The sequence below is a fragment of the Molossus molossus genome, unplaced genomic scaffold (genome assembly GCF_014108415.1).
Source record: "Molossus molossus isolate mMolMol1 unplaced genomic scaffold, mMolMol1.p scaffold_m16_p_17, whole genome shotgun sequence".
NCBI classification, from domain to species: Eukaryota; Metazoa; Chordata; class Mammalia; order Chiroptera; family Molossidae; genus Molossus; species Molossus molossus.
The window spans coordinates 12,894,882-12,919,644 of NW_023425352.1; the positions used below are offsets into that span (position 1 = coordinate 12,894,882).

The window sequence follows — 24,763 nt, forward strand, 5'->3', positions numbered from 1 at the left end:
GTAAAATAAACATACAGCAGAGCTAAGAAAGTTTTGGGAAAGGATGATGGAGAGAGGAAAGAGCCTTAAATATTAAAGGGGTTTAGAAAGCTACTTTAAAACATGATGCTTTGGACATAAGAATTGTTAAATGGATAGACAGAACTAACGAGTTAACCTGAAAGAGACCATAAAACGTTTAAGTACTTAATAGATCATAAAGGAACCAATGGGGGAAGATTGGGATTTTTCGAAAAGGGGTGGAAACATTGGTTGTTTGTGAAAGGTTGAAGATAGAATCTCACCTTATATATCAAAACATATTACAGGTGGATTAGCATAGAAATAAAATGCAAAGCCTCTTAAAAGCAGAAGAAAATATCAAAATTGAGCCTTTTCTAAGTATACTTCAATAGAATAAATTATTATGAAAAAGAATGAGATTTTTCAATAAAATAAAATAAATGCTTATGTATCTAAGGTAGGTGTGGGGAATGTCTGGCCCGCGGCCGTATAAGGCCTGCAAAATCAGTAACAGCTGACATGACATGCCTCCCCAAAGAGGAGCCATTCCAGCTATCACATTAGGGATGAATTAATGAAATGATCAAATACAGCAGGCTAATTTTTTTTTTTATCTTCACCCGAGGACATTATTTTCCATTTTTTGTTCAGACAGAGTGGGAGGGAGAGAGTGGAAGAGAGAGAGAGAGAAACATCGATGTGAAAGGGACACATCGAGTGGCTGCCACCCGCACGGCCAACCAGGGCCGGGGACAAACTGCAACCGAGGTACATGCCCTTAGCGGGAACCGAACCCGGTCTCTCTGGACCACAGGCCAACGCTCTAACCGCTGAGCCAAACCGGCCAGGGCCAACAGGCTAATTTTTTTTTTGACTGTCCTAAATTGTTTATCAAGTAAGAATTTTACAAACATTACTTATATTAGCGGTAACGGTGGAGCTGGAGAGTACTGCGCCTTCTCCACCCTGCAGGGCCAGAACCACCAACAGTGCGGTGGGACTGGTGGCCCCTTCCAAGGCCACGGCTCTTGTGGCCTGCAGATGTCAGCCCTCGCATCTCTCTGTGCCTGTGGACTGGTTTGATGATCCATTGGGTGTCAGGATTCCTTCTGATAGCGTTATGGAATGGATCAATGAGGATAACCTCTAAGAATTTGTATGTGGAATCTTCACCAACCCAGTAAGAATTCAGGACTCTCAAAGCCCCACAGTGGCATCCGGCTCGCTCCTCGGCGACAGACTGAAGACTTTGAGCAAACTTGAGCTGGCTAACATCGTGATGCACAGGCTTGCCGTAGGTCGTACCCTTAGGAACCACGGTGCACACGAATCCGATATATGACATAACCTTGGCCGTGTATCCCAGCCTGTGCGCTTTACGGGGCCGGTGGGGGTGGGGCCCTGTGGAGCGCAGAGAGCCGGCGGTACCTTCCGCAGCGCACCCGGAGAAGGAGGCGCATTACATCGGACTGCTGCTTCCTCCACGGCTCCAGGATGCACTTGTAAGTGCCCAGTTTGGCTTACCTGGTGGCTGCAGCCCCACGGAAAAGCAGCAAGCTGATTTTTAAGTTGATAATTTTGTAGGGCCCTCGAATGATGTTATAAATATCCAAATGGCCCTTGGCAGATAAAAGGTTCCCCACCCCTGAATTCTAAAGAAACATTAGACCATAAAAAGGCAGTGACTGGCAGAAATATTTTAATACTATGATAAAGAGTGAATATACTTATTTTACAAGCAAACCATATAAAATATTTTAAAAAAGCGTTCTTGCCCTCGCTGGTTTGGCTCAGCAGACCAGAGAGTCGTGGGTTTGGTTCCGGGCAAGGGCACGTACCTCAGTTGTTGCGGTTCGTCCCAGCCCTGGTCGGGATTTTGCAGGAGGCAACTGGTCGATGTGTCTCTCTCATGTTGATGTCTCTCTCTCTCTCTCTCTCCCCATCTCTCCCTCCCACTCTATCTGAAGATAAATAGAGAAAATATCCTCGGGTAAGGATAAAAAAAGAGAAAAGAGTTCTCTGGAAAAATAGACTAAGAGTTGAACAAAAGTGCAGACATCCAATAAATGTGAAAGAACATTCAACTTTAGAGATAAAGAGAGAATGTACAATAAAATGAAAAGAGCTTATTTCGCCTATCAAAAGGGCAAAGGTTGTTTTTTTTAAAAAAATACTTATCTTTATTGTTGAATATATTACAGATGTTCCTCATTTTCCCCCCATTGACTCCCTCCTCCCCTCTCCTGCCCCCCTCCTGCTTTTCCCCACACTGTTGTCTGTGTCCATTGGTTATACATATACACATATTAATTCTTTGGTTTATTTCTTCCCACCCTCCCCAACCCCCCTTCCCTTTGAGGTTTGTCAGTCTAGCAACCAATTTGTACTTCTTAATCCCTTCACCTCTTTTACCCATTTCCCCAACCCCCCTCCCATCTGGCAACCAACAAAATGTTCTCTGTATCTATGAGAATGTTTCTGTTCTGCTTGTTCATTTTGTTTGTAGATTCAATTGTCGACAGATTTGTATTCATTGCCATTTTGTTTGTTTATATTTTTTATCTTTTTCTTCAAGAAGACCCTTCAACATTTCATATAATAATGGTTTGGTGGTGATGAACTTTTTTAGCTTTTCCTTGTCTGGGAAACTCTTTATATGGCCATTGATTCTAAATGACAGCTTTGCAGGATAGAGTAATCTTGGTTGTAGGTTCTTGCTTTTCATCACTCTGAATATTTCTTGCCACTCCCTTCTGGCCTGCAAAGTTTCTTTTGAGAAATCAGCTGACAGCCTTATGGGAACTCCCTTGTAGGTAACTGCTTTTCTCTTGCTGCTTTTAAGATTCTCTCTGTCTTGAACCTTTTGCATTTTGATGATGATGTGTCTTGGTGTGGGCCTCTTGAAGTTCATCTTGTTTGGGACTCTCTGTGCTTCCTAGACTTGTGTTTCTGTTTCCTTCATCAAGTTATGGAAATTTTCTGCCATTATTGTTTCAAATAGGTTTTCAATTTCTTGTTCTCTCTCTCCTCCTTCTGGCACCCCCAAGATGCGAATGTTGGCACGCTTGAAGTTGTCCCAGAGGCTCCTTACACTATCCTCATTTTTTTTGGATTCTTTTTTCTTTTTGCTGTTCTGATTGGGTGTTTTTTCCTTTCTTATATTCCAAATCGATGGTTTGCTTCTTGACTTTACCTACTCTACTATTGAATCTGTGTAAATTATTCTTTATTTCAGTTAATGCCTCCTTCATTTCTGACTGTGCATCCTTCATTTCTGACTGGTCCTTTTTTATGCCCTTGAGGCCCTCAGTAAGTTTGCTGAGGTTCTCACTAAGTTCATTGAGCATCCTTATAAGCAGTCTTTTGAACTCAGCATCTGTTAGGTTGCTTATCTCCATTTTGCTTAGTTCTTTTCCTGGAGTTTTGTTCTGTTCTTTATTTGGACCTGTTTCTTTGTCTCCTCATTTTGGCTGCCTCCCTGTGTTTGTTTCTGTGTATTACTTAACGAGCAGTATGGGGCTCGCTGACACCAGATGCTGTTTGTTTGAAAGAATTAAGGAAAACCTGAAGCAGGATTCAAGACAGGCCAATCCTACGGTTAAGCAAGTGGCAACAGCTTGGGTGGGCCTGAAAGTTGGGTGGGGTGGGGCAGGGCCTCAGGGAATCACCAGGGTGGGGCTACCAGTGTGAGCCAGGTTGCTAGAGGCCCGGATATGGCGGCTGTCTGCCGCCCCAGGGAAGGGCTCACCAAAGGAACAAAGGCCTCTGACAGCACGTTTGTCCAGGAGAAAGCCCCCTCTCCAGCCCTCGCTCCAGTGCCAAACAGCTCAGTTCTTCCCTGTATGTCTCTGGTGCCCCTTGAGCTGCCTCCCCTCCAAGCTTAGAGGGAGAGAGTCCAATAAGTCCGTGCGTGGGCCCTTTAAGGAGCTGCCTGGGGCTCCAGCCGCCTCGGCCTCCCTGAGCCTCAGTTCCCGCTGGTTTTTCCAGCCAGAAGTGATGGGGATTCTCTTCCTGGCACTGGGACCCTGAGCGGGGCACCTGGTGTGGGACGGGGACCCCCCAGTCCTCAGGAAGGACCTTCCCAGCCGAGGTGTCCTCCTGATTTTTATCCGCCACACGTGGGTGTGGGCCCAGCCCGTCCCCTCCGCCCTCCTACAGTCTGGATGCTGCTGCTTTAATTCTGTAGCTGTAGGACTTCCATTCAGCTGATGTCAGGCGGTTCTGAAGGATGGTTGTGCTGTAGTTTAGTTGTCACCTTGATGTGGTTGTGTGAGGACGGATTCCGCGTTTACCTACCGCCATCTTGACCGGAAGTCTCTGTTGTTGTTTTTGTTTTTTTTTATCCTCACCCGAGGACATTTTCTCCATTTTTTGTTCAGGTAGAATGGGAGGGAGAGAGGAAGAGAGAGAAAGAGAGAAACATCGACGTGAAAGGGACACATCGAGTGGCTGCCACCCGCACGACCAACCAGGGCCGGGGACAAACTGCAACCGAGGCACATGCCCTTAGCGGGAACCGAACCCGGGTCTCTCTGGACCGCAGGTCAACGCTCTAACCACTGAGCCAAACCGGCCAGGGCTGTTGTTGTTTTTTAAAGAGACTGGCAATATGCACCATGAGCCTTGGAAATATGTTCATTATCTTTGATCCCAAATTCAATTTTTAGGAATCTAGAATTTTGAAAATAGCAACCCCTTTATTTAAAAAAATTTTAGTTTATTTTTAGAGAGAGAAAGATGAAGAGAGGGAGGGAGGGAGAGAAAGAAACATTGATGTGAGGGAGAAACATTGGTTGATGGAGCCCACAACCCAGGCATGTGCCCTGACAGGGAATCGAACCTACGACCTTTCAGTGCACAGGACAACATCCAACCAGCTGAGCCACACTGGCCAGGGCACAACCCCATTATTTTTAAAGCAAACTCTCCATAAATGTATACTAACTGTGACCAAAAACCCTTAAAATTATAACTGATACTCTCCTCTTTTACATCATTTTACAGTCAGATCGTTCAGTCACTAACACTGTGACACAGGCAAGTTCCTTAAACTCTCTGTACCTCAGTTTTTAATCTTTAAAATGGTATTTTGTTGTTCAGTTAATTCCCTAAAGTATTGGAGGGCACATATAATTGCTCAGTAAATGGTGTGGCCATGGTTTTCAGGCCTCATCATCCTGTTCCAGTCCCTCGACGTGTATTTGCTAGGTTGATTTGAATGAACAAGTAAACCACCATTCTGGTTTAGGAATCTGGTAGAAAATAGGAATCCAGCAAAAGAGAGAAGGAAGGATTTTGGAAAACTGTAAGGATCTTGGCTCTTGTTGAACAAAAGTAGGTGAACACCAAGTAGAATAAATCAGTTCAAATGCTCCCAGGAGAGAAGGTCACAGAGGCCGAAGGACATAGACTGAAGCCCTGAATTAAGCATTGATAAGCCTAGACTAAAAGATTAAACAAGCCTGGCCGGTGTGGCTCACTGGTTGAGCGTAGACCATGCACTAAGAGGAGGTCACCCACTGGTTTGATTCCTGGTCAGGGCACATGCCTGGGTTGTGGGTCCAATCCCCAGTATGGAGCATGTGGGAGGTGGCCAATCGATGTTCTCTCTCATCGATGTTTCTGTCTGTCAGTCTCTCCCTTCCTCTCTCTCTAAAAATAAATTAAAAAATTTTTAAAAATCAAAAGCTTAAAAAAAATTAATTAATTAAACAAAACCAAGTAGTTGGCCACACAAGTTTTCAGGACATATCTATGTTGAAGGATGCCACCCCCAAAAAGATGGCTTCATTTGAACCTGAAAAATAATTGAACTGAAGTCCTACAATGTGACTGTCAGTGATGCCGATCTTACTGAGATGTATTTGTGTCAACGTAAATGCCCACTGGTGTCTCTGTCAGGAGGAGACACAAAACTGGTGAGTAGACTTGGCTAACAGGACAACTTCTGGATGGCTAGCTCTTGCCCAGATTCCCACTAAGGAAATGACAACAGTCCATGTGAGATCTGGAGACTAAGGAAGACTGACCGCCCTGTGCCAGGAACACGGAGGCATCTCTGTGTTTACAGCCCAGACCTGACCAGATTAGACGTAGGGACAGTGCAGGCTCAGGCACACTCCCTGGCCCCAGAGGCCACAGCCTGTAAAAATTCAAAGCTGGACCCACTAGATCTGCAAATTCCTGGGGTTTATACTCTCATGATCCCTTCTGCCCCAGCTTGGCCCATATCAGCCTGGCCAGAAACAAACACTTCAGTGCTTTTCACAAATAATTCACTTAGACCAGCACCTCATGGGTTTCGTTGATTAACGCACGGGTTTCTGCCATTGCTGTGACTTCCCTTTCTCCTCTCCCACCCTGCTCCCCACTTCTCAGGATCAAAACAAAGTCCTGTCCCTGCCTCATGGTTCACAGTTGAACAATCACCTTTAGTAACAGAGACCTGTCTTTGGAGTCGCATCCCCTCTCCTAAGCAGCTTGTCAAATTATTTCTTCCAGGTACAGTGTTCCCCCCAAGAGGAATTCTGGTAAGTGACTCCCCCCCATTTGTTGCACACACGTGTGAAGGGACCCCTTATCTGGGAAATGGGAGAGGCTTAGATCTTGCCAGTATCCACCAAATCTGAGGATCAGGCTGGAGGGGAGGGTGGTGGGGGCAGGCCAGGAAGGGAGAGAACCATCGAGATTTTGCCAGCTCTGTAGAATCTTTGGGGAGCAGTCATTTCCAGTGCCAGCACGTGGAGTGGACCGCGGCGCCGGGCAGAGTCGGGAACCCCAGGGCAGCTTGCTCGGAGGACAGCTGCATCGGGCAAAGCATGTGCGTTGCTGTGAACATGAGCAGGGTCTCTGGCACGTAGGGGTAGCCTGCGTCCCTTCTTTCCTCCCCAACCCCCACCAGACTCTCTGCCAAAGCTGCCAGACCTCTGACCTAGCAAAGTGAAATGAGAGAGAATCTCTTTACTTGTGTGGAAAATTCAAACAGGTGGCCCCATCATTTTGACAGATTGCACCTCAACTCCAGACAGCTCATCCACCTTCTCTGGTTGGCTCGGCCCAGACGGAATGCATGAGTCACAAGGGCTTCACAGTTCTGATGCAGGGAACCATCGGAGGAACCCAGCAAATATGCACAATAAACAATGAAATAAACTCAGTGCAAAAAAAAGAGTCTGATTTGTGTTCTCATTAAGACCCAGGAGGACGCTGAGCTGGGGTGAGAGGGAAAACAGTCCGAGGAGGGGGACATCTGGGAGCAGGAGGGGCAGCCGGGATGACAATGAGACTGCCAAGCCGCAAACCCCAACAGAGGCCCTGATACCACAGAAATGGAAATCAGCGCTAAGATTGAGACATTCTCCAAGAACCCGGAGGAAAAATAAAAAAAGAGGTGATGGGGAAAGTTGAATAACAATAAGTATTATTTCAAAAAGGAGTTGGGGAATAGAAAGGTGAACTAGAAGCAAAAGGAGGCTCTGAACTGTTGTAGTTTGGGGGAATGAGGATCTTTCTAGAAAGGACGAGGGCAGGGCCCTTACGAGGAAGTACACCGTGTCCCTGGAACAGGCGGAAACGAGCCTATGACAGCAGGATTCAGCAAAGAGCTCAGCTTGCAGGGCCAGGCCCACTCTGGCCAGCAGCATCTTGACCACGGTATTTGCAGAGTGTTTGCATAGCTCACACATTTTCCTCTTCATCTGCAAGAGTGGGATCTGGGGGCTTTAGGGAGGCAATAAAAAAGATCTGATGAGAATTACTGCAATTAATTGAGGAATAATTTACATTGTACATATGCATTAGTTGCTCATAGGTAAGCTGCCTTTCTGATGTAGAGGATTTTGATGTTAGTTTCCTGAGCACGGGGGAAGGAGTGAAGACCCTTGGAGCAGCATGGCGGAGAAAATAGTGCTCGTCTAATTTTGGTCCGGGTTCATCTCCTGCCTGTGTCCAGGCATGCCTGCAGGTGCCAGGCTGGTCTGAGAGCCAGGGTCATCCTCACTAGTCTTGGTTTCCACAAATGCCCTTGTCCACCGTTCTTATCTCCAGGCCGGTGCCTCGTCTGTCTGCCTGTCCCTGCTCCTTCCCACTTGTGTGTGTGCTCCTGGCACTCTGTCCCGAGTTTGCCTGCTCTAGGGTACAGTGTTTAGCTCTTTATAGAGTGCATCTGCTGTGCCAGTGGAATGAGCTATCTGTGTTATTTGGTGGGGAAAATGAATCCCTAATCGGAATCTGAGATGAAGATGTAGCCCCAGGTGGCAGAGACCATGATACTTCCCATGGAACCCCCAGCCGCTGCAGATCCAGGTTCTCACTGAGTAGCTCATGTCTGCTGTCAGGGGCACAGAAGCACTGCTCAGTGCTGCACCAGCACCCAAGGCTCGGCACTGCTCCCTGAGAATAAGCTCCAGGGTGATGGAGGTGACCTCCTACTCAAGAGTTCTGAAGTTAGCAAATGTGGACTTGGCTGATCAGAAGAGGTCATCTGCTGAGGCTGAAACACCTTCTCCATCCCTGCCTGCTCAAGCAGACCCAGAGAATGCCTGTAGCTTTGAAGTCCTGAGTGAGCAATGAGAATTTGGGAGCTCAGATAATGCTGGAATGTCTTCTGAAGAAAAATCTAGAAGAATGGATTATGTAGATAGCATTGAAGGACTCCTACTTTTTTTGAAGTTGAAGAACTATTTTTATTCTTCTGAACTATTTATATATATATTTAACCTGGTACATATTATATTTTTCTATATTTTTAAGCTACTTTAAGTAGCCTTAAATAAAAATAAAACAAAGAGGGATGTCTGTCCAGGAACAAAATGAGTGCTAAGCTCAGAAATGAGGAGGCTAGGAGAGTAGGTCTTTAAGTCTTATAGATCCCTGAGTCTACCAAAACCTGATGTGAATGGCACATTAATTGGGAAGTAGGAGCTGGACTGGTGAGGCAGAGAGAATGTGGGGTGGAGAGAGTTCTGGCCTGGAGCCTTGAGAAGCCCAAGCAAGCCTTGTCCTGTGGGTTTGATTTAACTCACAAGACCATATGTGGTAGGTTACTACAGTGATTCCCATGAATTCTACCTCGATGCTCTTGGTAGCATCCTCCCACAGTGACTCTGGGTTTGGCCATATGACTCGCTTTGGCCGATGGCTTATCAGCAAACATGGTATAAGAAGCTTGAAAAGCATTTGTGTATTGAGGCTTCCCCTTCCAGAATGTCCTCTCCATATGAAGAAACCCAGGCTCACCTATTAGAGACAGGTAACCCAGGTGACAGCCAACACCATCTTCCAGACATGCATGTGAGGCCATATTAGACCACCCACCGTAGCTGAACTGCTAGATAGATGACGTCAGCAGCACGAGTGACTCTAGGTAAGACCAGCAGAAGAACCACTAGCCAAGCCCAGCTCAAAGTGCTGACCTATAGAATCCTGAGCAAATAAAATGGTTGTATTTTAAGCCACTGAGTTTCAGTGGTTTACAATGTGGCAGTATGTCAGATGTCTCCTATTTTCATCTAGCACCTTGCTCTGCACATACTATGTGATCAATGAATAAATTCTTCAATAGCTTTTATTTAAGGAGGTGCAGAATAAGAGAATGAAAAATAGTATAGAATAGTAGGGGTTAGGCATTTAAACTCTCTGTGCCTCAAGTCTTTTTCTAGATTGGATATCTTATATCACCAGGTTTAGGTAAAAGTAGATGATGTTGATGAGTTCTGTTCCCCTCCCCCAACTGCATTAGAAGGTCAGAAATGTGTGTTAACACTCAAAGGTGAGAAGTCTCCCCAGTTTCCTCCTTGCATTTTCCTCTCCACTTAGTTGGTTTGAGGACTTTAGGGAGAAGCATGGGTACCAGCTGAGCTACCAAGGGGTTCATGCCACACGAGCCCCCAGGCTACTGAGTTGATCCCTCCTTGGAAACTCACAGATAGTGCTGGTATGAGGCACTTGGCAAAGCACTTTCCTAGATGTCACCAATGAATTTTCATGGGTCTTCCTCCCTCCCCATGGAGAGAGAAGAAGGAAAATCATGCTTCATGGATGCAAACTATGACTCAATTTCATAAGAATAAAAAGAGCTTTGTAATTTTCAAAGTATATTCTTGGGTAACTCTCAAATAGGTAGTTTGTCTCAGGGCTCTGTGTTTGCAATTATTTAAATAATCTATTAATGATTGATAAGCATAATTTAAAAATGAAACAGACTCTATGTTAACTAGATCTTTTTTTTCTCTCATAATGATTTATTTAATGAATCATATCTTTCTTATCTCTGCTCCATGGAGAGGTCAACCTGGCTGCATTTCAGTTGCCAAGTTTCTCAAAAATGGTTGCCCTATTTGCACCCAAGAAATGCAGTGCATGCACAGATCTCTCTTAACCTTTAAGGAAGGGTAACCTTTTCTTCTTTCCTGTAGCCTTGCCCACAGCGGAAGAAGCAGCAGTCATCTGAGGCAGTTTATTCTGTAGGTGCTGTTTCTAAAAATCTTTCAACAGCTATTACTATATGAAGGACAAAGCCCCAGGACAGGTTTTACCGGGATACCATTGAATGGCATCCCAGATGAAATACTTCTTTTGGGGCATCCTAGGGCTGCTATCTGGGTGTATGCCCTGGGTGAGCTTAAGACTTTTTGGACACATCAGATATTGCCATGATCGGACATCAAAGGCTTGAGCTTACAATATTTTCTGGAGGTTAAAGATTGAGATACTCCCTCAATAACGAGTCTTTGATTGTTATTCACTATTTCCAACTATCTCTTTCTTCAATAAGGAGTCAATAAAAAAACAACAACTGCCTATTATGAATGACCCAGTTTGCTAGGTATAGTAAGCTACCAAAGAAACATAAAGTCTCTGGTCAAGCACATGAGTATTCTACATATCTGTATGTCAGAAAAATGTCAAATCAAGAAAGATAAGAGGAAAAAAACTAAATTGAAGTAGAAATGAATGAATCCAACTTTATTGAAAGGAATAACACCACCATGCTGAAAGGGACACGGGGCAGGGGGACTAATTCCAATAATTTTTTAACATAGCATGTTGTATACCCTCAGTCCAGGAGAAAATAAAAAAGAACTACCAACAAATATTGAATTCTTTTTAGAAGGTTTGTTTTGTGTAGTGACATGCTGTGGTAATGGGTGTTGTAGAAGTAAGTAAATGAGTACATGTGTCAAAATTCTGGGAGCCAGAGTTCTGTGCGAATGTGGAATGGAGGAAACCCAGGAAGAATGCTACGAGACTGGTTTGGAATCAGAGATTTCAGTGAAACTCATGATTTCTGCTCTTAATCTCTGAGCTTACGAATCTATTCTTTGATCACTTGTCTTTCTTGGCCCATCCTGTTCTAGTCACAGAGCATTTTCTTCCCATCACTTCAATGTATTCAAACCCTGCCTTTTCTTCACAAAGTCTTCTATCCTCTCTCTCCCTAGAAAATAACGATTTCTCCTTCTCCGAACTTCCATGGCTCCATGACTAAAATTCATTGAAAGCACATTAATGTTGCACTTAGAATAAGGTTATGTGTGCCTTACCTACTATAGCACTTTTTGAGGAAAGACCAATGTCTGATTCTTCTTTGTTTCTCCCGGAATGCCAAGGAATTCCATATGACTTGTTCAATGAAAGAAGGAAGGGATTATTTTAACAAGAATAAATGCAACATTCTGCAAAAAATCTGAACATTTAACTGCACTTACTTGAAAGAGGGAAGAGGTACCCGGATGATAAAGCTTGATTTCAACACGCTCACTGTGGACTGACTGTGTAATATGGCCTTCAGAAAGCTAGTGAGGTTGTAGGACATATTAGCAGAGGTGTGGTACTTAGAACAAGGGAGGTATTGGGCTGCTCTGTTTGGCCTTCAGCAGACTATTTTCTGGTGTTTGATGTTTTTGGTGTTGCGTTCAGATATTTTGGGGCATGCATCGTGAGCAGAATGGAATAAATGGGATTATTTCTACTGGAATCAAGACTCCTAGGGAAGGGAAGGAGCCCAGAGAGGGGAGGATGCAGAAAAATTGTCTTTAAGTATCTGAAAAGATGACATATGGAAGAGGTATTCTATTTATTTTGTTATCCTAGAGAACAGATGTAGTATCAAATTTGATGGAGATGGTGCACAGGAGATTTTTGTCTCAGCGTAAGGAAGGGCTTTCTGACAAATAGAATTGTCTCACTTGAAAGAGGCTATTTAGAGTCAGGTATTAATTTTCTCCTTCTTGGCAATATTCTGGGAGAGCTGGCCAGCCATGTGGTACTGGTATGGGGTCCAACTAGATGACTCCTAGATACCATCCACTCTAATTTCTTCTGACTGTAAGATGCTTAGTAAGAAGATCCAAGAGACACATCATGAACAAGACAGCATGTGATTGAATGATGAACCATGATGCATAGTCAGTGAGTCTGAGAGGAGCCAGCAAGGGAGCAGTAGAGTCCTCGGGCTGGGCTTCATGGAGGAGTGCATAGGATGGCACGGGGAGGGAGTGAGGGGCCTTTGGGCTGAAGGTCCAGCCTCAGCAAACAGGAAGGTCTGCACAGCAGTGAGGCCGAGCTGGGAACTTAGGCTGAGAAATGTGGGGTCAAATTGTGCTTTGAAAGTTCATCAGAGGCATTGCAACCATGCCCTGAATTGGAAGCTTCGGTTCTTATTTCCATCAATCACCAGTTGAGCAACTACGAGTAAATCACCTTTTCTGCACCTTCACTTCTCCAGTTTGCAAATAAGGAGACTGGCCGAGATGGCCGAGACCCCTTTCCTCTGCAAGGCGCTGACTCTTGGAGATAAACTCGTGGCTGCCGTCGCAGATTCACGAGCAAAAGAGGGAGAGGAGAGAAGTGTTTTAGGAAGATGAATATAGAATGCAGGGGAGATGGAAATCGGAAGAGAGTGAAGGTGGGAAGAACAGCTGAGAGGCAATTCCAGTAACTGTCTCTCAAAATAATGTCCTTCAACTTTAATACTGTTTACTCAGAGTTTTATGCCAAAGTGTCAGGAAGCACGAAGTGTGGTCCCCCTGTAGGACAACTGTTTCTGGGTCAAATTAATTTCCTGTCTCCTTGAGTCACTAAAAAAAAAAGCAATGCTGATAAGATCACTCTACATGCTCCATCCCGTGACCGAAGTCTGATGAATATTTCTTTCTCGTAGCTTCGTGAGAGCTGTGTGAGTGATGGCCCACTTTGTTGAGTGTTCCTCTGTTATTAATACTCAGTACCATCCACAAAAGCTCTGAGACCGAGCGATTTGTATACATCATTTTTTTCTCAGTTGGGAGGCGATGGCCTGATCCAAACCAGGCTGGGCCTCAAGTTAAGAATAGTGACCTCGCCGGCCGGTGTGGCTCAGTGGCATCGGCCCCTGCACCAAGAGGTCGCTGGTTCGATTCCTGGTCAGGGCACATGCCCAGGTTGTGGGCCTGATCCCCAGTGAGGGGCATGCAGGAGGCGGCCAGTCGATGTTCTCTCTCATCGATGTTTCTCTCTCCCTCTTCCTTCCTCTCTCTCTAAAATCAATAAAGATTTTTTAAAAATGAAAAAACCAACAACAAACAAACCTTGTTTTGCCCTGGCCGGTTCGGACCAGAGACTCCTGGGTTCAGTTCCTGCTAAGGGCATGTGCCTCTGTTGCCGTTGGTCCCGGGCCCTAGTCTGGGTCGTGCGGGTGGCAGCCAGTCGATGTGTCTTTCTCACATCGATGTTTCTCTCTCTCTCTTGCTCCCTCTCTCCCTCTCTCTCTATCTGAAGATAAATGCAAAAATGTCCTCGAGTGAGGATTAAAAAAAAAAAAAGGTATTGACCTCTTATCCCTGACCTTTGTCAGCAGGCACTTTGTCTTGCGGTCAGGTTTTATCCTGAGTTCTAGAAGACTTGTTACAATGATGGTTTGCTCTGGTTCTTAAATCAAATGCTTTCCGCAGAGGACTGAATGCCTGGGGCTGCTTGTGAGAGGCGGCGACTCCTCCTGGGTCACAGGTTTGTGGTTGGCCAGACTGAGAGGGAAGGAAAGTCATGCCCACCTTAGTGACTGAAGCTGGCGGGGCCGTGGTGAGATGGGAGGGGAGCAGAGGACCCTTGGATCGCCGTAACTGGTTGCTTCAATGAGCTCGAAACATCAGTTAGAGAACCATTAGGCTGCAGGTCAGTGGCTGGAATGTCTTCAGAGAGTGGCCTGACCGCGATGTTATATGATGGGTGTTGCCCAGTGACTAATCGGGGAGGTGGGAGAAGCTACTGTGGACAAATCTCAGCTCGCAGCGGTGTGATCAAACCGAGTCCGCGAAGCCAGTGAGCGCAGGTGCGCGGATGAACCGAGGGGAGGGAGAGGCCGGAGGGCCGCTGGCAACACGTCTTTGCCGATTCATCCCGAGTGGGTGTCAGCCACCCTGGGACCCCATCCCTGCCTTTTTTTCTTTTCTGCCTTTTTTTCTTCCCTCGTCCATTGCCTGAACAGAACACAGATTTGGGAGAAGGAGAATCTGGGGAAGGAAACAACAAGGGGGGAGGAGGAGTCATTCTGATTGTTTCGGTGTCTTCCCCGCACGGAGCCAGGACTTAGTGGGCGACATCAAAGGGAATTGTGGGTATACACCCTTGATCATTTCAGGCACAGTGTACCCTCTTTTCTTCTCATTGCCAAAGTGTGGTCTGGGTGAACCAGTGCTGGTCTGTGGGGTGTTTTTATTTTGTGTTTGCTATTTTAATTGTCTACAATGAGATAACCACAGAGATTAGGAAAAAGTCTTTAAAAACTTACATAACATTGGTCCTGGCTCAGTAGCTCAGTTGGTTAGAGCATCATCCTCATACACCAAGGTTGTGGGTTTGATCCCCGATCAGAATTGATGTTTCCCTCCCTTCCTCTCTCCCTCTCTTTCTAAATAAATTTTTAAAAATCAATAAAAATAAGTGACACAGTAACTTGGTACTGTTATGACACCAAGCACGTTTTTATTGTGTTTACCGATGCGTCGGTCTTCTGTGTGCTGGAAACTGGAAAATGGTCCTTTACCGCAAGAAGCTGAGAAGCTGTGCTTGGCACTCACTTCATCAATGAACTGTTCCCTCAGGGCCTGTTCCCTGCAGGTGACAGCTCCAGGGACACACAGCTCCAAGGAGCTGACAGTCCGGGCTGTGCATGGCCAGCTAATGATTTGAGGGTGATGTTCTGGTCTTTCCCGGGTCAAGGCAATTCCAGAAAGAAAGCTGCCTTCTCTCAGTCTTCTTTGGCGTCTACCGAAGTCTCTGGAGGTGCTGAGAACAGAAGACACACAGTAAGGACTTGTTGAATCAAGTTACTCCTCTGCGTTAGTGGTAAGAAAAGGGAGGGACGATGTTCCTAGCAGTGTTCGGTGGTAGCAAGTTGGCAGTCTCTCGCCTTTCGGTGTCCCTGTTCTTTCTATACCCATCGGCAGGCCAGCTTCTGGGGTCACAAACATGGACTGGAAATAGCTCCACTTCTGAGCTTAAATAAAAACCCAAATCTCAAAATAGCTGCAATCTATAAGGAGTATTTAAAGGAAGCCAAACTCTTGCTAGGCAAATCATGTGGTCTTATTTATTTGTTAATCATCTTTAAAATTTTCCTGTTGGGTGTTTGGGGGCAAGTGTTCTCAAATAAATGTATACCCGAGGTGCCAACAAGTGGCCCATGACCTATTTCCTTGTGCTGCTGCATAGCAGTAGCACCCAGTCGTCTTGGTAGGACTCAGAGCCCAGCAGAGCTCAAAGGGCCCCGGCAAGGAGCGGCCCCTGGGTGCTCTTATTGCACCGCATGGGAACTGAGAGGCGGGGAGAGTAAGTGACTTGCCTTTTTGGTCATAAATTGTCATCATTTTCAAGGATTTATGATGCAAACAGAACTTACTTTGGGCCAACGTTTGATAATACAAACTCTCACCGCTGAAACGAATTCGGTTGCAAAAGAAACGCCAGTGATTCGACATTTATTCAGGTCAGCGGAAGGCCAAGCACCCAGGTTAGTGAGGGTGTACGTCTGTGCGTCTAAACCTGGGGCGGGGGGCTTATCACGGGCAGGAAGGGCCGGGAATCTATGACCCACAGGGCATGCTGGCAGTAAAAAAACGTTCAAGGTCAACCAGAAATTGTTTGCTAAGTCCGTTTTTATTTAGTGTAAACCCATAATCTTCAGGGTGGCCCATGTGTGAATCTTTCTGACCGCCTCCTAGAGCAGAATTTGTCGGCCATGGCACTATTGACATTTTGGGATAAATAACTCTTAAAAATTGTTTTTAAAATCTATTAAACATTTTTTTTAATTTATTAATTTTTAAAAATTATAGTTTACATCCGATATTATTTTGTATTAGTTTCAGGCATACAGCACAGCGGTTAGACAATCATATACTTTACAGTGTTCCCCCCAACATTTCCAGCACCCACCTGGCACCATACACGGTTAGTACAGCATTATTGGCTATATTCCCTGTGCTGTTCTTTACATCTCCATGACTAGTTTGTAACTACCAGTCTGTACTTTTCAACCCTTCACCTTTTCCACCCAGGCTTGGGATGGATGACTTCTTGTTGCAGGGCCTGTCCTATGCATTGTAGGATGTTTAGCAGATCTCTGGTCTCTACCCTCATGTTTAGCAGGATGTCTAGCAGCATGCTCCCAACTGTGACAACTGAAAATATCCCCAGACATTGCCAAATGTCCCCTGGGGGGCAAAACTGTCCCTGGTTGAGAACCACTGCAGTTGTGCAATGGTTACTTAGAGTCATAGAATTAAAAGCTTACCAGTGGGTCAAAAGATGCTCAACATTGTCAGTCATCAGGGAAATGCAAACTAAAGCTGCGATGAGATATTGCCTCACACCCAGAAACTGTTGGGTGATGATACCAAGTGCTGACAAGGATGCAGAGAAACTGGAAGTCTTCTACATGGCTGGTGGAAATGCAAAACAGTACAGCTGCTTTGGACAACAGTTGGGCAGTTTCTTCCAAAATTAAACATGTACTAATTATGTGATTCAGCAATACCACTCACACGTATTTATGCAAGTGAAAGGAAAACTTGGGTTCATACAGAAACCTGTATGTGAATGTTTATAGCAGCTTCGTTGGTAATGGTCAAAAAGGCAAAACCCCAAATGTCTCCCAACTCTTGTACAGATCAACACTTTCTCTGGTGCAGCTACACAACAGAATACTACTACTCAGCAACAAAGAATAGTAAGCTATGATACGCCTACAACAACACTGATGGATCTCAGATACGTTACGCTGAGTGAAAGAAGCCAGGGCTGGAGCGCTGCAGGATGTCTGATGCCACTGCCGTGACATCCTGGGAAAGGTAAAACTGTAGGGACAGAAGATAGATCTGTGGTTACCGGAAGCTGGGGGTGAGGGGGAAGCATTGCCTACAAAGGGTGCAGGGTAATTTTTGGGAGGTGATGCAACTCTTTGATCTCTTGATTGTGGTTGTGGTCACACAGCTGTATGTGTTTGTCAAAACTCACAGGACTGTCTGCTAAAGAGGGCGCATTTTCCTGCATGTAATCCATACATATTACTGTGTGTATTCCTTTTAAAACATGAAAGAAGTGAGCCAGTGTTATTAGTATTAGGTAAGCTAAAAACAAAACAAAACAAAACAAAACCCCACAGTTCTCAATCTTTTCCAAGCTCAAAACCTCACACTGTTCTCAGTCAACTGGCTAGAAGACAAACATTAAATTTTGTTTCCATAGCAAATGCCCACGTTGTGATTTGATATTCCCTGTGCACACAGTGGCCTGGGCTTTATACACATATCAGAAGGAGGCAGCCCTTCCCCCGCAGGTAATACAAACCTTCAGCCTTAAGCTCTGCCCCATTAACTAGCCTTGGACAGGTCGGGTTGGGCTCCTTCCTGTTTAAATCGTTCACACACTTCTTGAAAGATCCAATACCCTCCTCTCTCCTGTCATCTCCCACCTCTTGACTAAAGTCATTTTTAAATTACCTGAGGCCGCCCTCTTCTCTCCCTTTCTTGAATTCATGCATAATTTATTGGGTGCATTGTTGAGCAGACACTTTCCATATCATTTTCCTTAAACCTATTTATTTTAATTGTACGCAAATATATGCATGCCTTATAGTCACCCACTATTAGAGACACCTCTGGGGCAGGAACTGCATCTTACATTTCTTTGTATTATTGGGGATCCTGCAAAGACCAGGTGTTCAATAAGTGATTGTGATGATGATCATGATGATGATCATGATGATCCTGATGGTATCAAGGCACTGGACGGGTCTGGTCCTTTTATGGTTTAAAGCTATACTGTTGCCCACACTGAGTGTTTAAAAAGGCCAGATTTGAGTGGAGAGTGGAGAATATCCATCATTCTTCTCAATCACAGTGTGAGAAATTTATGCAGATGAGAAATCAAGAATTTTAATTGGTAAGCTTATTCATCTTGAGATAAGAGTGTGTATTTCAGGCCCCACTAAGTCATCGTTAGGGCTGGGATTACAGCTCTCTAGAGAGAATATTTTAGCCTGTATCCTCTACTGAGCTGCCAAGAATAATGATTTTAGGTGTGGCACTAAGAACTTCTCCCAGAAGGCTGTCTTCAAGGTCAAGTGACCATCTGGGACTGAAATGAGAGATCCACTGACAGGCGGGAAGGTATGAGGTGGGGGGAGCTCACAGGGGGACTGATGGCATCTGGGCCCCTTGTTTTTTGTCTGTTGTTTTTTTTAATCCTTACCCGGGGACATTTTTTTTTTTTTTTGCATTTATCTTCAGATAGAGCCGAGAGGGAGAGAGGGAGGAAGAGAGAGAGAGAGAAACATCGATGTGAGAGAGACACATTGACTGGTTGCCACCCACACAACCCCAACCGGGGCCAGGGACAAACTGCAACCGAGGTACATGCCCTTAGTGGGAACCGAACCTGGGTCTCTCTGGTCTGCGAGCCAACACTCTAACCCATGAGCCAAACTGGCCAGGGCAGGGACCCCTTGTTTGAATCTCTTTCCCTCATTCCTACTGTTCTCCATTTTATTGTTAAAAGATGAAATGCAGAGAAAGCATTAGTAAAACAAACTGTAAAGATAACCTGCAAAAATTTTTGCAATCTAGTGAAAAATGGAAATCTTCCAAGGGTCAAGAGAAGACCCTCTGTCAAATTGAAAAGCCTAGACGATACCAACAAGGGACCTAGGATGTTAAAGCAGAAAAGTCAAGAAGGATTCTTTTTTGGAGAAACTTATAGAGGGCCAGGTAAATGTCCATTCAAGACCTAGCAGAAAGCTGGGTCCAAAGGGTCTCTGGCTGTCCTTGCCCTTCAATGTCAGCCACAGGTGTGCATCTGAGGCTGCGAATACCCAGAGAGGTTGCCTGCAGGTGCTTTCCCTGCAAGCCAAAAAGATAAGCAACGCTCAGCTGAAACTGTTATCAGCCCACCCCTCTCTCCCCAAGCTCCCCTGCTCGAAGCTGGGGTAGATCAAATCCACATGGAGCCACTTGAACACTGGTAAGACCCTCCATGTCTCCAGTGGGCAGTGTGTGTTGTCTTTTCTGACTTCCACTAAAGCCCCCATAGCCTTGGTCAGAAGTTAGGGGGCAAAACAAAAGTGGATTAGAGGAGAGGATGGCGGAATGTTACCTAGAAGGCCAGTTTCAAGTCCAATGCCCACAAACATTAATTTTACTCCTGTTCCCTCTGATATAATTCCACAGAGGTCACGTGTATCAGAACACGGGAGCCTTCTTTTCTCCAACGTGGATGATGTACTGAAGATGTTTTCTTGAAGCAAGACGGGGTAAGCCCTCTGCGTTCCAACTGCCATGAAACTTGACAGCGACACAGTGACGCGTTGGAATTCACAGATCCCACGTTTACTAGTTACTAATAGATAACACTGGAGGGATTGTGGCTTCCAAGTGCATGTTTTGGAAATTATGTAAATAAGTATATTTATACAATGGATTATGAAAACCTTTTAAAAACAAACTTGGGGATTTACATCACAGACCTTCAGACTCCAGAAAAGTTGTTAAGCTCTGTTATGTCAACTTCCAGTCACCACCAAGAGGTCTTTAAAAAAAAATACAGCTTCGGCCCTGGCCAGTGTGGCTCAGTTGGCTGGAACATCGTCCTTTGTACCGAAGGGTCTTGGGTTTGAGTCTCAATTGGGGCACGTACCCAGGTTGTAGATTAGGGGCGTTATAGGAGGCGAATGATGGATGTTTCTCTCTCACATTAATGTTTCTTTCTCTCTTGCCCCCCTCTTTCTTTTTTTAAATTTTTATTTATTTATTTTTATTCCTTCTCTTTCTTCTTCTCTCTCTAAAATCAATGAAAACGTATCTTCAGGTGAGGATTAAAAGAAAAAAGAGATCTTGTAAAAAAAAATTGCCTTGCAGTGACGTAATGAGAGAGAACCACAGACGCACACTAATGAGGTTAACGAGCCCTCCCTCCAGACGGCTTCTGTGCATAGTTTCAGAGACGGAAAACGAATCCCTCTCAGCCCAGGGAAATTACCAACTATGAAGAAATAAGGATAAAAAATTGAAACAAGCCCTAACATAAATAAGCTGAAACTCTATAAAAAGGGAAGAACATAAGTATTTACTTTTTTCTACTTCAATGAACTTTGTGGGACGAGGCACAGAATAATTTAATTCTTGGGGGAAAATGTGCTTTCATCTCCTGGGCACTTTCATTTGAATAAAATAGCTCCGTGAAGTCAAAAGCAAAAGGATCTAGGCTCATTAGGACTCATGGCAATTTTTTTAAATGATGTGTTTTTTAATTTGATGGGTCACAAACCTTCATGTTATCCTTGGAGGTAGAGCTGAGTCCTTTTAATGTCTTTCTTTGTTCCATAATAGTCATCACTTTAATCTTTCTAATAGGAACATTTTCCCTATGGAAATGATCCTTTTTTTTTTTTTAAGTAGCTCTTTAAACTAGTGTGGTCACGGAGACTCAGTAAGATGTAGATAACCAGATCTCAAAACATATTGGCTGGAAAGTAACAAAATGTAGATGAATACCTACAATACAATGCCTGTAACATTTTAGAATAACAGACACTGTTCTAGGATGTATCTATGTGCTTACTTATGGTGCAGGTATAAAACCTTGGCTTGCTTAACGCATGATCGAGGTTGGCTCTGGAGACGGAGAGGAGGAATGATCCTGGGCAAGAAACCAGGGAGCTTCAACTTTATCGTTATCTTTAAAAGATTTTGAACTATGGCTAAATGTTGCCATTAACCAGTTTCTAGTAGGTGGTGGTGTCTAGATAAGTTTCTAATTATTTCTACTTTTCTAGTCTTTTACATTTCTGTTTAGTAAAATGTAAGATTTTAAGAAAAGGAAAAAGCCCATTGAGATCGACGGATATGCCAACCATGAATGAAGCAGCTGTTATTACTGGAGGAAAACCAATAGGACCTTTGAGTATGGTCTGTCTGTTGAATTCTTGGATGAAGATGAGCCAACAGAAACCTGCTAGTACTGCTGTTAGCACCTTCTGGGTACCACCCCATGGGCCAGATTTTCCCCTTTTCTTGCTGTTTTTCATACTCTCCTCTCTGGAATCCCCCCTCCCCATGTTTCCTGCATAATCATGGTCAAAACTGTTTTACTGTGCTACCAGCTAAATCAGGGAATACAGACTGAATACAGGGAGGTGTTTGGTCAATTCACCTTGATTCAGTTGAACTTGCTAATCAGGCCTTGATTCCGACATCTGACTCCTCTCTCCTGCTCCTGCCTGCAGTCTAAGCCAGGACTCTTCGCTCTGCAGGTCACTGCACAGGCGGGCGCTCCCCAGCCGGTGCCACACGCCCTGGTCTCCTACCCGCAGGGATCTACTGGATTTCGCTCCCCGGGTTCTGAGCACGCGTCTGCTAGGACAGATTCTCTCGGCTCCTGTTCCTGATTTTTTAACCTTTCGTCCTGTTGTGCCTCAGCTAGTTCCTGTGTTTATTCTGTTGTGGTCGGTTTTCCAGCCCTGCCATTTAGAATGACTCATCCTATTTCATGGGTGGCTGGCAGAGGGATTTTTTTCAAATCTTCATATATTTAGGGGAGGTTTATAATAAAACAACAAACCTGCTGGAATTTTCAAAAGTGTAGACTTTTCTATAGAGAAAAAGAAAAATAGAAATGTAGAGGAATAGATACCTGAGGCTATTGGGTAGCTTTGAAAAAGCCTGTTTTAATCTCCTTTTAAAACAGTTATTTTTTTCCCCCTACTTTTTTTTTTTCTTGGGTGTGTCCAAATATTCCAGGAGTGTGGGATGATCGAAAGAGTGTAGAAGGCTTGTGGCGCTGGAAACCAGCTGTCCTGATTCACTCTCCTCGCGGAGCCTCTGGGTCTCAGATGAAAATAACAATACTGACATTTTTCTTTAAATATACATTTTTTAAAAAGTTTCTACTCCTTACAGATGATCAAACCAAGCACCCAGAACCTATCCACCTGCCCAGCAAGAACAATCAGCATTCCGAGGATGTCCTGATGCAACGGGGACATGCAAAATATCTGACCCTGGGCCCTCAGTTCAGCTGCTCTGGGAAACTTCTTTCGAAACGAACAGTCCAAGCCTGAGATGGGTGTTTGGACTGGACGACTGCTAAGGTCCTTTCAGCACTGGGATTCCGTGATGGTACGGATATAAATTGTTTTCTAGAAAGAAAGTAACGTGTCAAGTTAAATTTGCACTCATTTATACAGAGTCACCAGACTCGACAGAAGTTCTTGTTAGTGTACTGACTTGTTTAAGGAAAAAAAAAAAAAAAGAAAGAAAGAATACCAGGTCTTGCAGCAGCGGGGGTTGGACTGCTTCATGGAAAAACTTATCTGCCGCATGACACGCTGCGAAAGGCACGTAGGAGGCCTCTGGGTACGGTCCTCTCCCGAGGCGCTTGTCTTCTCTTCGAAGTCCGACGTTGACTGTCAAGGTCACGCAGTATTTTCTCCTAGGAGATCTCAGGAATCCTTCCTGTGGCGTCAGGGCTCCTTGCTGATGCATTTCAGGGGAAGGGAGGCTGTCACTGTTTGGATTCCTAAAGTAAAATCCCGGGAACTGTGTCCTCCTAGAGAATGTATTCGCGGAATGACATTGAAGGAGCAAGTAGGTAATGAGAAAACAATTCTTATTTTATTTATTTTTTATCCTCACCTGAGGACATTTTTGCATTTCTCTTCAGATAGAGCGGGAGGGAGAGAGGGAGGAAGAGAGAGAGAAACATCGATGTGAAAGAGACACATCGAGTAGTCGCCACCCACACGACCCCAATCGAGACTGGGGACAAACTGCAACCGAGGTACATGCCCTTAGCAGGAACCACACCTGGACTTTCTGGGCTGTGGACCAATGCTTTAACCGCTGAGCCAAACCATCCAGGACAAGACAATTCTTATTTGCAACAAAAAGTACTAGTTGTGGCCATAACAACTGCATTTCTTATTAGATAACTCAAAGATGTTCAAATGAGGTTAAAAAAGGAGGAACAACTAAATGCCAGAAAGAAAACCCTGACTGATTTGAGACTGAAATCCTAGTTTCCCGTAGAAATCACGGACTTATCATTGATTTTTCACCAGGAAAATAGTAGCTCACTTTATATCGTAGGTGTGTATGTGAAACATGATTGTACAACAGCATCTGAGCAATTGAACTACATTCTGCACATTTCAACACTTGATTGCAGATAATGTATTTTTCTTTATTCTTTTGAGTGCAATCAGACTGTAACTTTTCTGGAAATGTTTTTGTACTTTGGCATTCATCACAGGTATAGAGATAGTCTTGAATAGACACTTAACAATGAGCTTTTCAGAAATGTTTTATCTTCGTGTCTGGTGATTGTCAGTTAGCAGGGACTCTAGGCCCCTCCCCCCAGGGGGTACCAGGTGCAGCTATTTCAAGGTCTTTGGCTTAGTTGAATTCAATAGCCCACTCTGTTCTAGGGTTCTGTGGATGTGGAAGTTTGAATTTCCCTAAATCAAGGGAAATCATGGAAGATACTGTGGGGGTGAAGACCATGGAGATGAGTTACCTAAGTTACATAGGATATGGCTCAGAAAGTAAAGCATTCCATCATGCATGACAGAGAAAAAGTCATGGCCTGAAAGGAAAGTTGGGTGACAACAGAGAGAGCTGCTAAGGTTAAACCGGATCTTCAGTCGACATAGCAGATGGATCCCTGGGTCTTGCACATTTGGACATCTTGAGTATCTACAGTCACCCAGGACATCATGGCACATGCTGACCAGCGAGACTGGGGCTGCTGAGTAAGCCGAAACCTTTCCTCCCTAACTCCCGGGTGATTTGGAAGTGTGGCGAGAATCAGAGACTAGTGGGCTGGGGGTGCTCCGGTTTCAATTTCCATAACAGGACCTTCGTGTCCTAAGTAGGGGACCGTCTGCAGTACTGCACGTGTGCAGAGGAGAGGGAGGCTCCCAGGGAGAGGGCTAGGTTCCAAGCCGTCTCCCTGCTCTGTATTCAGGGGCAAGTGACTCAGTGTCGCTGAGCCTCAGTTCCCTCATCAGGAAAATGCGATCATATAGTGTTGTCTCTCAAGGTCCTCTCAGGTCAGGTGACACACTCCATAAGTGCACTGAGTTTAGTGCTAACTAGAATAAGCACAAAGAACAACTAGCTGCCCTTTCAAAGCATTCTGCTGTGTTATGTGGCATTCCTGAGCTATTATCCTATTTTTCCAATTCCTGCTTGGACAGGTCCAGAGAGAAAGCGCACGGCTACAGTTATTA

The 24,763-nt window shown here is 44.8% G+C and overlaps 1 protein-coding gene across 1 annotated transcript; it reads right to left on the reverse strand.

Annotated features, from left to right (window-relative positions):
- Positions 1–925: 925 nt before the first annotated feature.
- Positions 926–23,018, reverse strand: LOC118632691 (60S ribosomal protein L15-like). Its single transcript, XM_036265921.1, is given in 5 exon segments — positions 926–1,316; positions 1,318–1,522; positions 6,742–6,934; positions 7,542–7,700; positions 22,800–23,018. Coding segments are annotated over 5 exon segments (1,167 nt in total).
- Between the last annotated feature and the right edge of the window lie 1,745 nt (positions 23,019–24,763).